This window comes from Chiloscyllium plagiosum, chromosome 1, assembly GCF_004010195.1.
Source record: "Chiloscyllium plagiosum isolate BGI_BamShark_2017 chromosome 1, ASM401019v2, whole genome shotgun sequence".
NCBI classification, from domain to species: domain Eukaryota; kingdom Metazoa; phylum Chordata; class Chondrichthyes; order Orectolobiformes; family Hemiscylliidae; genus Chiloscyllium; species Chiloscyllium plagiosum.
Window position 1 is genome coordinate 51,327,468 of NC_057710.1, and position 15,959 is coordinate 51,343,426.

Genomic DNA, 15,959 nt, shown 5'->3' on the forward strand with positions numbered 1-15,959 from the left:
TCTTGCTGAGCTTTTGTTTTTAATGGAATGTACCTTTTTAAAAATATTTTGAATTGTTTTCTAACTGAATCGCACCATTCATTTACCAGCTTAGTGTTAAGACTATTAATCAAATCAAACTTAGACAGTTATTCCCCCCAGTTTAGGATTCTTATATGTGATTGGAGTATCTAATTTTCATGAACTATATCATTAACCCTTTGAAGTCAAGTTTATTTAATTCAATACTAAACATACAAATAGGATTACAATTGTTCTACAAGTTTGGGAAACATTAAAAATCATGAAAATACACATCAGCTTACATCGTTTTTATGTATCATCTGGCATTAGAAATTAATGAAAAATTGATTTCACAGATAATAAAATGATAGAAAGTATTTCAAAATGTGAGAAGTAATGCTATTTTCAAAGGGATTAAATTGTGTTGGATTAGTAGAATGAGGTGGTGAACATACTGATGGTCATTTAAAATAGAAATTCTTTAGAGAATTTTAATCCAGTTGTTTTCAAATCATCAGAGCCTCCTCTTTGGTTTTTGGTTCATTAACTTTATATTTTGTTCTGCATTGGATGGGCAGCTGGTTCTTGCTTCAGCACGCAATCCAACAATGAACTTGTACAGGAGAACACCAAATATAGCACCAATGATTGGACTGGCAACTGGGATCCAAAACCAATAATTGCCAGCACTGTAAAAAATAAAGAGACATGATAACAGGCAATCAATAAAACAAAATGAGGAATCGTTATTAGAAGGCTGCAGCATATTTAAAAAAGAATCATTTCAGCCATTATATTGTCCAAACATTTCTAGTATATCAACAATGTGACAAAAGAGCAGGCAGAACTCTTTGACAAGTGGCCCATCAATAGACACCACCATCATTTACAAGGATCAAGCTGGGGTAAGATGGTGACCTACTGTCAGTTCTTCATCCTCATGCAACCCCACGTGATAGAGAAATCACACTTTAGAAACAGCGCTTAAAATGTTGCCTTACAGCCAACACACATTTTAAAAGTTCACGCTGTAGAAACAATGTCCCCATTTCATCAATCACATACAGTGAATTCGGATTGATTAACACATATTATAACAGAATGACCCTTGGTGGTATTATTATTAGACTATCCATCTAGAGATGTAAGTAATGTTCCAGGGGCTTGGATTCAAATCCCACTGCAGCAGATGTGGAATTTAAATTCATAAAAATCTAGAATTAAATGTCTAGTGACAACTATGAAACCATCTGGTCACTAATTTCCTCTAGGGAAGGAAACTGTCACTCGAACCTGGTCTGGCTGACATTTGACTCCAGACCCATATGTGTTTGAGTCTCAACTGCCCTCTGGGCACTTAGGGATGTGCAACAAAAGCTGACCTAACCAGAGACACCTACAGCCCATGACTTTTAAAAGCCATAAATGAAACAGAATATTTACCTAGATGAGTTCATTCAAAATAAAATTCAAAAAAGCTCAGCATCATTCAAGATAATTATCATTCAATTTGCAACCTTCCACTAGATGTTCGCATCAGCTCAATGCAGTTTCAGTAGGTACAAACTACAAAACACACGGCAACAACTCACCAAGGCAACTTCTCCAGCACCTTCTAACTCTAACTACTAACACTGAGCAAAATCAGTCACTACTGTCTCTGCCATTTAATATGATCATAGCTGATTGAACACGTCAATGTGTTTTAACCAAACTATCCCCATAACATCTTATGGCATTGGTAATCAGAAATGTATCAATCTCTACTTTAAACATACTGAAAGACTGAGTTTCTATAGCACTGTGGGGCAGAGGATGCCAAAGATTTACAACCCTCGAAGTAATAAAATATTCTCTTCATCCCAATTTAAATGAGATCTTCCTAACTTTTAAATTGTGCCCCCTCATTCTAGACTCCCTAGCCAGGGAAACATCTTATCTGCTTTTACTCTGTCTATCACTTAAAGTGTTTTGCAGGTTTCAATGAGATCGCATCTGATCCTTTGAAACTCTAGATAATTCAGGCCTGATCTGCCCAATCTCCCTTCAGATGACAATCCCATTATCCTGGGAACAAACTGGTGAACTATCATTATACTCTTCTCTGGCAATAATGTCTTTCCTGAGATAAAGACACCAAAACTGCACACAGGATGTGAATTAAGGTTGATCTCCTGATTTGATTTCAATGGTCGAGTAGGGGGTATGTTAGGCATGAGGTAACAGATTCTGGTTGAATATAATTCTGCTGTTACTGATAGCCTATAGCACCTCATGAATGCCCAGTTTTGAGTTGGTAGATCTATTCAAAAACTATCCCAATTACCATGGCAATAATGCCACACAGCATGATGGAGAGAATCCTTAATATGTAGGAATATGTCTCCACAATTATAGTGTGGTGCTTATTTCTGCCAATGATGTCTAAGCATAATTTTTGGTCTTATTGTCTCCCCCAGTACCTACCACAGGCCTAGTGTAACAGCAATGTTCTTTAGAACTTGGCCATATTGGTCAGGAATGTTGCTGCTGAGTCACTGTTGGTGATGGATGTTGAAGCCCCTAATGCAGAATACATTCAGTGTTCTTGTTATCTTCAATGTTTCTTCAGAAGTGGCATTGAACTTGGAGTATTGATCCATCTGCAAAGAGGGCTGCAGTTGGCAGTAATCAGTAGGAGGTTTCCTGGGCCATTTCCGACTTGATGCAAACAGATTTAATTGGTACTTAATCAATGTTGAGGAGTCCCAGGACAACTCCCTCCTGACTGTGTGCCACTGTGCCACCAACACTGGTGGTCCTGTGGTGAAGCTGGGATAGGATAGAACATAGCCAGGAATGATGATGTTGTTGTTGTTGTCATGCATGGTACAATTCTGAGAGTATGGTTATTAGATTAGATTAGATTACCTAGGTTAGATTACCTACAGTGTGGAAACAGGCCCTTCGGCCCAACCAGTCCACATCGACCCTCCAGAGAGTAACCCACCCAGACCCATTTCCCTCTGCCTAATGCACCTAACACTATGTGCAATTTAGCATGGCCAATTCACCTGACCTACACATCTTTGGACTGTGGGAGGAAACCCAGTCAGACACAGGGAGAGTGTGCAAACACCACACAGGCAGTCACCCAAGGCTGGAATCAAACCTGGGACCCTGGTGCTGTGAGGCAGCAGTGCTAACCACTGAGCCACCGTGCCGCCCAATATGCCAGGTTGTTGTCTGGATTCCTAGGCTGACGGTAGAACCCTAAAAGAAGAAAACCTCTGCACAGATTACCAATGTTGGCATAAGAGAATTGTTTTATACTGTCAACAGGATGTAAATGTGTGACTCCACAGGGTTGGCAGAAACATTTCTAATGTTTCTACTTCTGTCAATATTGAAGAGAGATCAAATGGCAAAAGTCAGCATAGTTCATGAGAAGATGTAAATTATGAGAAAGATAAAGAGCAGCATGACCTTTACAGCCGATTGAGGAATTGCTAACTGAGGCTTTTCTGACACAGCACGATAAATAAATTATCATGGCACATTCAAACTTGAAGTCAGATGATGGGGCAACATAAGAAGAATATTTCGGTTTGTTCATTTTCAAAAGATGAATCATCAGGGAGGGAGATTGTGTTAAGTAAGAAGCAATCCTCAAATACATGCCTGAGCAGATTCAAGACATAGTCAAGAAGAAATTGCCTGGTTCAGAATTCCAGGATATTGTTAAAAAGAAGTTTCCTGGCTCAGGATTTCAACAGAACAATTGTCTCCCACAAAGGACGTTCATGAAATTAAAGGTCCACCAGATGATATTATGAGATAATTACCTGTGACAGCAGAAAACAGCTCCTCGGCTAAGGAATTTCAGGAGATTAAGGGTCCTTCAGTTAAAGTAATGGACCAGTTTCTTGGTACAGCAAGAACAACGTACTCAATAAACAATATCCAAAAGATATAAAGATGTCCAATGGAGAGAGAGAGAGAGAGAGAGAGAGATATCTCATAGAGTCCCAAACTGATTCAAAGTCCAAAGTCCTCAAGTCAAAGACCTAACAATCTTCCAAGTTCAAAGAGATGCATTCTAGAAGAATAATGAAACTTCTAGACCACCTAAATTGTAAAGTCAGAGATCTAGCATATTATAGGGCAGTGGTAAACATAATTATATATGTCAATATATAAATATTAATTATATGGAAAAAGTCTCGAGGGGAAATGTTATATAAATTTATGATCTGGATTGGTTACTGGTGAAGGTAGCATTCCGTTTCACCCAATGTGTGAAAGGATTTGAGTGGGGAAAGGTAAACAGCTCAGCATCTCGAAGGAGACAGACTGCTGATCTAGGCTTCCTCACAGACTACCAATATCTAGTAATTTGTACTTCATAGCAATCATGCAATAAACTACATCCTGCTTAGGACTAAAGCCTTTTATTAGAATGTTTAATGGTTTTCTTCTTCCATACTAGAGAAAGCAAGTGTTGTAAATTTCAACTTAAAAGGAGGATGGTGATAAAGTCCAGCTAACACATACAGCGTGATACCAGCAGCAGTCATCGAGATGTACATTAGCTACCCTCATTACAATAGTTAGTACTCCATTTTCTAAAAGAATTCATTTATGGTTTAATAGTTAATATGAATCTAGTTGAAATATAGTCACTCTAATTTAAAAGGAATTAATAAGAAATTACAACAAAACATACGTGAAAGCTTCAGTTCCCCAACCAGCAATTGCAGTAAACAGGCGAGGTCCAATATCTCTGGCAGGATTTAATGAGTACTGAGAATTGGAACCCATTGACCAGCCAATTAGCAAAACCACAAAGCCAATTGTAAAAGCTTCTAGTCCTGTTGGAATAGCATCATTCAATGGATCCACAATGATAAGGATACAAAGTATAAGTGCTGCAGTCCCAATTGCCTGTATTTAGAAAAAGAGAAATCAACCAAATTTAAACATCATAACTTTACTGTAGTTAATTTGCATGTCAAATCTACAGCATATTTCTACTTAAGTTACTACCCTAGAAGATGTCTACATTGTGATTCATTCTGCTGAGTTTCTAAAGCAAATCTGACAAAAACCTAATACCTGCACATTTGTTGCGAGTGATGCATAAATGTGTTCCTCTGAGACAGGCAAGAAGGGGTAAGATAAAGGAACCTTGGATGACGAGAGCGGAGGAGCTTCTCGTCAAAAGAAAGAAGGCAGCTTTCTTGTAGGCTGCAGCATGACATTGATAGGATGCAGTGATGGGCTGAGAGGTGGCAGATGGAGTTCAACCTGGATAAATGCGAAGTGATGCATTTTGGAAGGTCAAACTTGAAAGATGAGTACAGGATTAAAGACAGGATTCTTGGCAGTGTGGAGGAACAGCAAGTGCAGGTGTGCAGGTTTCCTGTTTGTTCCTCACTCAATGGTTTCTTCTGTACTTCGTTTGACTGCTAGCAAACTCTGAAAACATATTAAACTCTGTGCAAATTTGTGTGTGAGAGAGTGGGTGCATCTTTGTGTGTGTGTACATACATGTGGGTAAAATATTCACTCTTCCATTCAATTTTGAATTCTTTAACTTGTGGCAAAAATGAATTTAGCTGCTGCAGACTCATCAGATTTTGGTGTGCAGGTACATAGTTCACTTAAATTTGCCACCCAAGTGGACAGGGTTGTTAAGAAAGCATATGCTGTTTTGGCTTTCATTAACAGGGGGATTGAGTTTAAGAGCCGTGAGATCTTGTTGCAGCTCTATAAAACTTTGGTTAGACCGCACTTGGAATACTGTGTCCGGTTCTGGTCGCCCTATTATAGGAAATATGTGGATACTTTGGAGAGGGTTCAGAGGAGGTTTACCAGGATGCTGCCTGGAATGGAGAGCTTATCTTACAAAGAGACTGAGCTCGGACTTTTTCATTGGAAAAAAGAAGGAAGAGGGGGGAACTAATTGAGGTGTACAAGATAATGAGAGGCATAGATAGAGTTGATAGCCAGAGACTTTTTCCAGGGCAGAAATTGTTAACATGAGGGGTCATAGTTTTAAGCTGTTTGGCGGAACGTATAGAGGGGATGTCAGAGGCAGGTTCTTTACGCAGAGAGTTGTGGGAGCATGGAATGCGTTGCCAGCAGCAGTTGTGGAAGCGAGGTCATTGGGGATATTTAAGAGACTGCTGGACATGCATATGGTCACAGAAATTTGAGGGTTCGTACATTAGGTTTACCTCACATGAGGATCAATGGTCGGCACAACATCGTGGGCTGAAGGGCCTGTTCTGTGCTGTACTGTTATATGTTCTATGTTCTATTAGCCTTAAAGCTTACCAAGCTGTCTGTCAGATGACGTGGAAATGCCATCTAGATTCAAAGATACATTTTCAGAAACTAGCCTGCTTGTGCAGCAGTTGATGAGTCTGCAGCAGCTAAATTCATTTTTGCCACAAGTTAAAGAATTCAAAATTGAATGGAAGAGTGAATATTTTACCCACATGTATGTACACACACACAGAGGTGCACCCACTCTCCCAGAGTTCACACAGAGTTTAATATGTTTTCAGAGTTTGCTAGCAGTCAAACGAAGTACAGAAGAAATCATTGAGTGAGGGAGGAAACAGGAAATCAAAGAATAACTGCCATTTCTTCTTCTTCTGTATATGTCATTGAAACATGGGAAATACACAAATCTGCCCGGTATTCAACTAGATCATGGCTGATCTTCTACCTCAATGTCATTTTCCCACACTATCCCATATCTCTTGATACCTTTAATATCTAAACTTCCTGACAGTGACTGCCCTGAACAGTCAACTGACTGTGCCCAAGCCCCTGAACTGTTATTGAAGGCTGTCCTTAATTCTTGGTTGGAAAACGTGACGATTTGCTCTTAATGACAATAAGCTCTTTGCTGGACATCTCACCCGATTTTCCTAATATTCCTGCCATAGCCCATATTGTTCAAGGGCTGGGAAGATTCTGCCCATTACATTTAGTCCCCACATCCACATCATGGATATAAACTTTGAAGAGCCACATGTCCCTGTTTGTGAGCATGTAGCTGTGTAGACCAATAATGTGGATTGGAATCTTACGCTAATAGGATATGAACATGAGTCTGAGCTATTTCCAGATCCTGAACCCACTCTGCCAGTCCAGGTACCTGTTTGGGAGATCTCTCTGGGAGCAGCCAATGAAAAGGCTATCTCCATGTTTGGAGTCTAGTTAAAGATGGTGCTGTGTTCCTGAGGCAGCAGAAACAATCAGAGGTCAGTAGCCATCGAAGGCCAACAGGCCAACAGAGATGGGCACTGCCACAGTAGGATAAGAGCAGCTCTACCATGAAATCTTCTTAAGAGGTGTTTAGATTAATAGTAATGGCTGCTATTAGCTGCTCCAGTCAGAAGCTGAGAGTCAGAGGCCTCATGGACACCTTCAGAGCAGCAGCCAGCAAGAACACTCCAGGCAATGGAGCACATCTCTCAACGACGAACATATCCACCACCCAATGCACACTCAATCAGACACTTCAATCTGCTGCTGGACAGGTACCTAACATACGGGAAGATGGCCCAAAGGTCAGAGTGCCCGCCACTCGACATGCATATCTCTGACATTCCTCCCAGTGCCACCTGCAAGCCCAGCCCATGTGTTTACTGTCTAGTTAAATCATTTCTGAGGATAGAAATTTCTGCTTCTGGGCCAAAAGATAGTCTAAACTCTAGGCCCTCACAGCTCTGATATCCACTGACTGAACAATACAGCATTATTTATGGAGTGAAACAGTTCTGTTCCAATCTACAACCAGGGAGACTTGAGTACCAGGACACGAGGAGGCAGGCACAGCATGAAGCATTTTCCACAGAGTCAGGAAATGGGATGCGTAGGAAATCTTGCCTTTTAATTTTCCTGATAGCACATGCTGGTGCAATATATCATCACATATTGTAATATTTACTGAAAATGATCATAGAATTATAATGCTTAAAGAAAATCTTGCAGTTTGGATATAATCTTATTTCAGATTAAATCTGATAATTGGAATTTGGCTTCAACTGTTTGATAAAATAATCAAATATAAAGGGCTGGATTTTCAAAGAGTTGATCTGATTCTAGCTATCTTTAAAATTGTAGACATGACTGATTGCAATATTTTGTGTAATTGGCAACTTTTCCCAATGATAATGTTATATGCAGTGAGACTATTATCCCAATCAGTCCAAAAATGTGCGGGTTAGGTGAATTAGCCATGCTAAATTGCCCATAGTGTTAGGTGAAGGGGTAAATGTAGGGGAATGGGTTCCTCTTCAGAGGGTCGGTATGGACTTGTTGGGCCGAAGGGCCTGTTTCCACACTGTAAGTAATCTAATTTCCATTGCTGGAGTAAGATCTCAAACCCCTACCGATCTTTCACAATTTCCATGAACTCAGGCTAGCTTTTCAAGCCCCTCAGTGGAGCAGTGAAACATAGTCTGAATGCAGTAAGCTATTGAAAGATATGTAATCTTTAAAAGGTCTTACCCAGGCAACTTCCATTCTCCCTAAGCCACCTTAATGATCTCTCTCCCAGTATGCTCCACATAAAGAGCCAACAGATAAGGAATAGCAATCTCAAGTCTTGAAATGCTCATTAAAAGAATGATTTATTCAGAAATCAGCTTTGAACAAAATGCTTTAAAAGTATCAATCAGATTGAGCCATTTTTCTATCAATAAGAGAAGCTTTACCTTACTGCACACCTCCTCCCTCATCCAAATAAACAAACACAAAGAGAAACTTATTATAATCTCATAAAAACACTAATCAATTAAAGCAATTATTCCCCTTCCACCTGTCTAAATAGACCTATGTGATCTAATTGATTAGTGAATCGTAAAACTCAGCCAAATATTCATAATGAGGCTATCTGGAGAAAGACATGTCTGGCTAGTCTTCTGTTAGTCTCAGGGGAAGGAAAGGCAGGAAGCACATGGAAGAGACATGAAGGTGGTGTGGGGTGTATAGGGGCATATGGATAGTACATGCTGGGGGGGGTGAGGGGATTAGGAATGTGAGTGGTGAGGGCTAAAGGACTGAATGACCTTTAATACAACTGGGAGGAAATCCAAGAGAATGGACGCTAGCCTTCTAGCTAGCTTGCATCAAGAATTAATGCTGCTTCAGAGCAGCTTCCCGGACCAACGGCTGACTTGATCCTGCACCTGCTTCACAGAACTGTGTGTGCGGGGGTGGGGGGGAATGGGGGAGTGGGGGTTGGGGGGGTTGTGCGGGGAGGATGTCAGGGGATGAATCTGGAGTTTTTTCTAACTCAAACGTCCTGCCTTAAGAGTGAAAATCCAGCTTAAGACAAGTTTACAGTCCCTTTTGCATCAAATGTTTGCAATCTATTGAAGTTCTTCTTACTTACCTGATTAAAAATGCCATTGACTGCGCTCAAATGTTCATGTGGATAAGTTGTAAATATTCCAGCAGTAGAATTTGCTCCAATTACTGTTAGCTGTTTATTGCCATAATGCCACAATGTATCTGCAAATGATATTGTTATGAATATAACTTTAAAATTTATTTTCTTGATTTATAGTCACTTGTAATTTTCTCAAAACAGATATATATTACACTCCTGGGTTGAATTTTACTCACAAACCTGACAAGATAACAAATATTTTACTTTGAAAGTAAATACAGAAAATAGCAATATGTAACCTAATGAAGGATAGCAAAAGTATCGAAGATCTTGAGGGTGAATTTTAATAAATAAAAGATCATTCAGAATAGATTCTTTTGAAGAGGTTGGAAAATTACCCAGATGTGTCCTGTACACAAAAAGCAGGATAAATCCAACCCAGCCAAATTGACCCTATCAATCTATTCTTTATTGTTAGTAAAGTGATGGAAGGTGTCACTAACAGTGCTATTAAGCAGCTGCTGACCAGCAATAACCTGCTCAGTGATGCCCAGTTTGAGTCCCGCCAGAGCCACTCAGCTCCTGATCTCATTACAGCCTTGGTTTAAATATGGACAAAACATGAATTCAAAGAGTTGAGGTGAGAGTTGATATCAAAGTTGCATTTGACTAAGTGTGGCATCAACTGAAACTGGATAGACCACCTGACATTGACAGAGGTGCCAGAAAAGACAGCAGCAGATACAACCCTGTCAACCCTGTAAAGTCCTCCCCCACAAATATCTGGGGACTAGTGCGAATACTGGGAGAGCTGTCTTACAGACTAGTCAACCAACAACCTGATATAGCCATACTCATAGAGTCATACCTTACAGACAATGTCCAAGACATCAACGTCACCATCCCTGGATATATCCTGTCATTGGCTGGGGAGACCCAGCAGAGGTGGCAGCACAGTGGTGTGCATTTGGGATGGAGTTGCTCTTAGACTCCAAAGAAATTCTTTTTGTGGAATTCTCTACCACAGAAGGCTGTGGAGATCAAGTCACTGAATATATCTATATAGATTTATGGAGGCTAAAGACATCAAGAATATGAGGAGAGCGTGGGAGATAGGTGGTGCCTTGGAGGGTTGACCATTTTGCATTTCAAGTTATGCAAATAAAACAGGCAGTTACAGGCTGGACAAGGGCTCACCCCTTCATATTGTCTCATCCTTTCTGTCAAGGGTCTTCATAGTTTCCTACAATGGGAGCCAAAGTCCATTTCAAAACAATTGGTAAATGTACACAAACATCTTTCCCGCTGGGCCAGTTGGGAACAACAGTGCAGTACAACCTTGACCAGCTATTCACATCTGTAATCATTTGTGATATCATATTGTCATGATGACAGATTTGGAAATCACCCATAAAATGACTTAATATACAACAGCTGGAATATTCTATGATAAGATAGTAGAAGACACAAAAATGTAAGAACACCTTCACAAATATATCACTTCTGCACTACAGAGGCCTCATATAACTTGCAATGATTTTTGCTGCCATATACCCTCTTGTATATGGCACCCATGTCAATATTCCAAATGAATACTGAAGGCTATGGAGTCACTAATCCCAGCAACACAACCCATCCAGCCAGTGTAATGCCAGGACAGCACAATTGGACAACAAAAGTCCAGGTAATGAATTTGGACAGGGAGGAGAAAGTGAGGACTGCAGATGCTGGAGATCAGAGTCGAGAGTGTGGTGCTGGAAAAGCACAGCAGGTCAGGCAGCATCCGAGGAGCAGGGAAAATTGACATTCAAGCATAATCCCTTCATCAGGAATGAATTTGGACATTATTCATTAAATGACAAGTGTTAAATTCCATGAAGAACCCAGCCCCTCATTTCTTTTTAAAAATGGCACATAATTTGCAGAAAATCTCATTTTTAAAAACATTTCTGCCACAAATTGCACATGTGTTATTTTAATTTCATTTTTATGAGATGTGAGTGTTGCTCGCTGGGTCAGCATTTACTGCCCATCCCTAGTTGTCCTTGAGACGGTAGTGAGCCATCTCCTTGAACCATTGCAGTCCACTTGCTGTGGGTTGACCTACAATGCCATTAGAGAGAGAATTTCAGGATTTTAACCTAGCGGCAGTGAAGGAAAGGCAATATACTTCCAAGTGAGGATGGTGGGTAGCTTGGACGGGACATTGAAGGTGTAGTGTTCCCATGTATCTGCTGCCTTTGAGCTTTGAGGAATGGTCATGGGTTTGGAAAGTGCTGTCTGAGAATCTTTGGTGAACTTCTGCAGTGCAACTTGTGGATTGTAAACACTGCTGCATCCATGTGAAGGGAGTGGATGTTTGTGGATGTAGTGCCAATCAAGTGGGCTGCTTTCTCCTGGTTAGTGTTAAGCTTCTGGAGTGTTATTGGGGCTGCAGTCATCCAGGCAAATGGGCAGTATTTCATCACACTCCTGACTTGTGCCTTGTAAATAGTGGACAGGCTTTGGGAAGTCAGGAGGTGAGTTATTTGAACATAGAACATAGAACATAGAACATAGAACATAGAAGAATACAGCGCAGTACAGGCCCTTTGGCCCTCGATGTTGCGCCGATCCAAGCCCACCTAACCTATACTAACCCACTATCCTCCATATACCTATCCAATGCCCGCTTAAATGCCCATAAAGAGGGAGAGTCCACCACTGCTACTGGCAGGGCATTCCATGAACTTACGACTCGCTGACTGAAGAACCTACCCCTAACTTCAGTCCTATATCTACCCCCCCTTAATTTAAAGCTATACCCCCTTGTAATACCCGACTCCATACGCGGGAAAAGGTTCACACTGTCAACCCTATCTAACCCCCTAATCATCTTGTACACCTCAATCAAGTCACCCCTAAAACTTCTTTTCTCTAATGAAAACAGCCCCAAGTGTCTCAATCTTTCCTCATACGATCTTCCTTCCATACCAGGCAACATCCTGGTAAACCTCCTCTGCACCCGTTCCAGTGCCTCCACATCCTTCCTATAGTATGGCAACCAAAACTGCACACAATATTCCAGATGCGGCCGCACCAGAGTCTTATACAACTGCATCATGACCTCAGGACTCCGGAACTCAATTCCTCTACCAATAAAAGCCAATAAAATGAAATTCTATGAGCTGAAAAAGAAACTCTTGATATTTACTGACATTTTTAATAATATAATACACAATTATTTAAATTAAAGCTGTCCAGAAAAGTAATCAATGCTAATCAAGCATAATTTCCCATTGAAGCCGAACAAATTCATTCACAGCCATTCGCAGTTCTTTTGGGAGCCAGTAGAGTCATAATGGGTCAAATAGCTTCTTTCTGTACTGTAAAATTTGATATTTCTATGTTTCTGATCACTATGTCACAAGAACCCTCCTTTCCAGGATAAAACAGGCTGGTTGATTGGCACCACATCCACCAGCATTCACCCCCTCCACTACAAAAGCTAAGTAGCAGCAGTGTGTACCATCTATAAATACATTGCAAAAATTCACCAAGACTCCTTAGTCGCCATCTTCTAAATCCGCAGCCGTTCCTGTCTAGAAGGACCAGTGCATGCGAGTACCATCATCTGCAAGTTTCCCTTCAAGACATTCACCATCCTGGCTTGGAAATATAATGTTGTTCCTTTAGTGTCACTGGTTAAAAATCCTGGAGCTCCCTCCACATCATATTGTGGGTCTACTTTCCCTAATGAATCACAATGGTTCAAGGAAGCTCACCACCATCTTCTCCAGGACAACTTTGAATAGGCAATAAACGCTGTTGCAGACAATGAAGAAAACAAAGTGGCACAAAATCCAACATGTTTGTGCTATTTTCAAATGTAATGACTCTGTAACCTTGTACTTGCCTAATAATAAGTGCAGAGATAGGTTTAGGAACTTATAACCATATGGCTAACAATGTTGCTCTTCAATCATTTACTTTTTTTTTCTTGCACAGACTGTGTTCACTTCCCTCACACCTCAGGCATGCAGCTATTTGCAATAAGATCATTTTAAGTGAGTTGGCACACATTGCTTGAGCTGGTAGCCTGTTCCGTATGTTAACAAGCCTCATGCGTAAAGAAACTACTCCTTTTAAGTACTTAGCTGTAAGCATCTTTGGTTTTTACTGTGAAGAAGCATATGCCAATTTACATTTACACAGCCTGCAGAGAACATTTAGTTCAAGTCAGGATACTTAAAACAGGATTCAAACTTTTAAAATTTGTGAATACTTGAATTAATTAACATACCTTCTATAGGAAGGATGTTATCAAACTTGAGAGGGTGCAGAAAAGGTTTACAAGGATGTTGCTAGTACTGGAGGGTTTGAGCTATAGGGAGAGGTTGAATAGGCTGGGGCTTTTTTCCGCTGGAACATTAAAGACTGAGGAGTGACCTTATCAAAGTTTATAAAATCATGAGGGGCATGCATTTGATGAATAGCAAAGATCTTTTTCCTCGGGTAGGAGAGTCCAAAATTAGAAGGCATAGGTCTAAGGTGAGAGTGGAAAGATTTTAAAAGGACCTGAGGTGTAACTTTTTCATCCAGAGGACAGTGCCTGTATGGAAGGAACTGCCAGAGGAATTAGTGAAGGCTGGTACAATTACCACATTTAAAAGGCATCTGGACATGTACATGAATAGGAAGGATCTAGAGGGATACCAGCCAAATGGTGGCAAATGGGACTAGGTCAGATTTGAACGTCTGGTCTACATGGATGAGTTGGACCAAAAGGTCTCTTTCTGTGTTGTATGATTTCATGATCCACCTGAATGGGTAGGTTTACATTCACAATTTGAGTTGCAGACTGAGATATCCCGTTCTGAAGATCTAAAGGATTGGCTCAAGCATCCCTGGCATTTTGGTGTGAACTTGCTTGTTTGACCTGGTCATTTCAGGGGCAGCAGGTGCTACTTTAAGATACAATTCAGAGCCATTTATTCCAGTTTAGTTTGAATGAATGTAAAGTTAAAATGAGATTATGCTGGTGGCAACAAGTGATGTGGGTATGGATCTGTATCAAGGTTTCCTCTTGGGTAGCTCTTGACACTTGAAGGACTTTCTTCATGTTCCTCAGCTTCCCAACCCCCACCATAAAATCATGATAGTGTGGGGAATAGGTGCTGCATCTGTCATTTATCCATCCCACAAACTGATATTTCAAACTTATTTTTATATCTACAAAGCACCAGTTGCATCCACCTAGCACAAAAATGCAAAAACACATGTACTTTCCACCTGGGACTATGTTAAGGCATCTTGTGAGAAATTAGTTGAATTCAGGTTTACTCTCTCCAACAAAATAATTCCTGAAGAGTCACCAGATTCAAAATATTAGTTCTATTGTTTCTCCACAGGTGCTGCCAGATCTGTTGAGTTTCTCCAACTATTTGTGCTTTTGTTTGTTTCAGATCTGCAGAATCCAGAAATCTTTGTTTTATGTTAACGTCATTTCTGTCACTCACTTATACAAATGAATATGGGTTGTCACATTCTGGTGCCATGGATGATTTAGTAAAGCCTAGATTATTAATTTCTCATTGAGATATTATCTTGGAGACATTTATAAAATAGAAGAATTGATTTTTTGTTGGGAAATAGAAAATGAGGTTGATATTGGATGCAGATATGTTAATGCATTTGTCTGAAATGCCTACTTCTGCCATGTGGATAAAGACATCAGCAGTAGATAAAGAGTGAAATATTTCAAAATCAATGGTTGGAGTGCATTAATTATGAATGTGTTAATATATTGACAACTATATATGTTGAAACTTTCTGCCTAGCATATGTCTGGCACACTTAAGACATCTTTTTTAAGTAGATGTCAATTTAGAGAGAAATTGAATCTCAGTTTAATTGACTTCAGGCTGCTCATAACATCTAATCTGACCTCAGGGAGTGTCTATTTACAACAAGTGTATGGTAGTGAAATGATTATACCACAGAACTACGAAACCAAAAGCCTGGACTAATTTAACTAAAGTGTATACCCCACTAAAAGAATTTGAGTACAGTTTAGAAACAATCAGGAAATGAATAGCTGGCATCAGTAAAAGTGACTATGGTTTATCATAATCACCAATCACTATATAATGGGCATTAAATAATGGCTAGACTACAGCTTATTAAACTTAGTGAACTCAGCAATGCAGTATTCTCCTCTCTACTGGCTTGTAACAAGATTACAAACAGGTCAATGTAATTATATCCTGACATTGTCAGACCCTTCAGCTAATATCCAGAGCACCTCAATTACTATCCTTTGATATCCTTGGACTTCACCAGTTTCTTCATCCCCCCTCCCCCCACCTTGTCTCAGCCGGATCCTTCCAGCCCGGCACCGCCTTCCTGACCTGCAGTCTTCTTCTTGACCTCTCCGCCTCCACCCTACTCCGACCTATCACCCTCACCTTGACCTCTTTCCACCTATCACATTTCCAACTCCCCTCCTCCAAGTCCCTCCTCCCTACCTTTTATCTTCTCCTGCTGAACACTCTCTGCTCATTCCTGAAGAAGAGCCTGTGCCCGA

At 40.3% G+C, this 15,959-nt stretch overlaps 1 protein-coding gene across 3 annotated transcripts in view; it reads right to left on the minus strand.

Moving 5' to 3' along the window:
- Window positions 1–204: 204 nt before the first annotated feature.
- Window positions 205–15,959, minus strand: part of LOC122547158 (aquaporin-3-like) — a 30,099-nt gene continuing 14,344 nt past the window's right edge. For all 3 annotated transcript variants that reach the window (XM_043685924.1, XM_043685860.1, XM_043685787.1), the window contains 3 exons: window positions 9,398–9,516; window positions 4,709–4,926; window positions 205–692 (listed from right to left, as the gene is read on the minus strand). In XM_043685924.1, coding sequence (XP_043541859.1) covers window positions 518–692; window positions 4,709–4,926; window positions 9,398–9,516 — 512 coding nt within the window. In that variant the 3' untranslated portion in view covers window positions 205–517. The remainder of the gene's footprint in view (window positions 693–4,708; window positions 4,927–9,397; window positions 9,517–15,959) is intronic.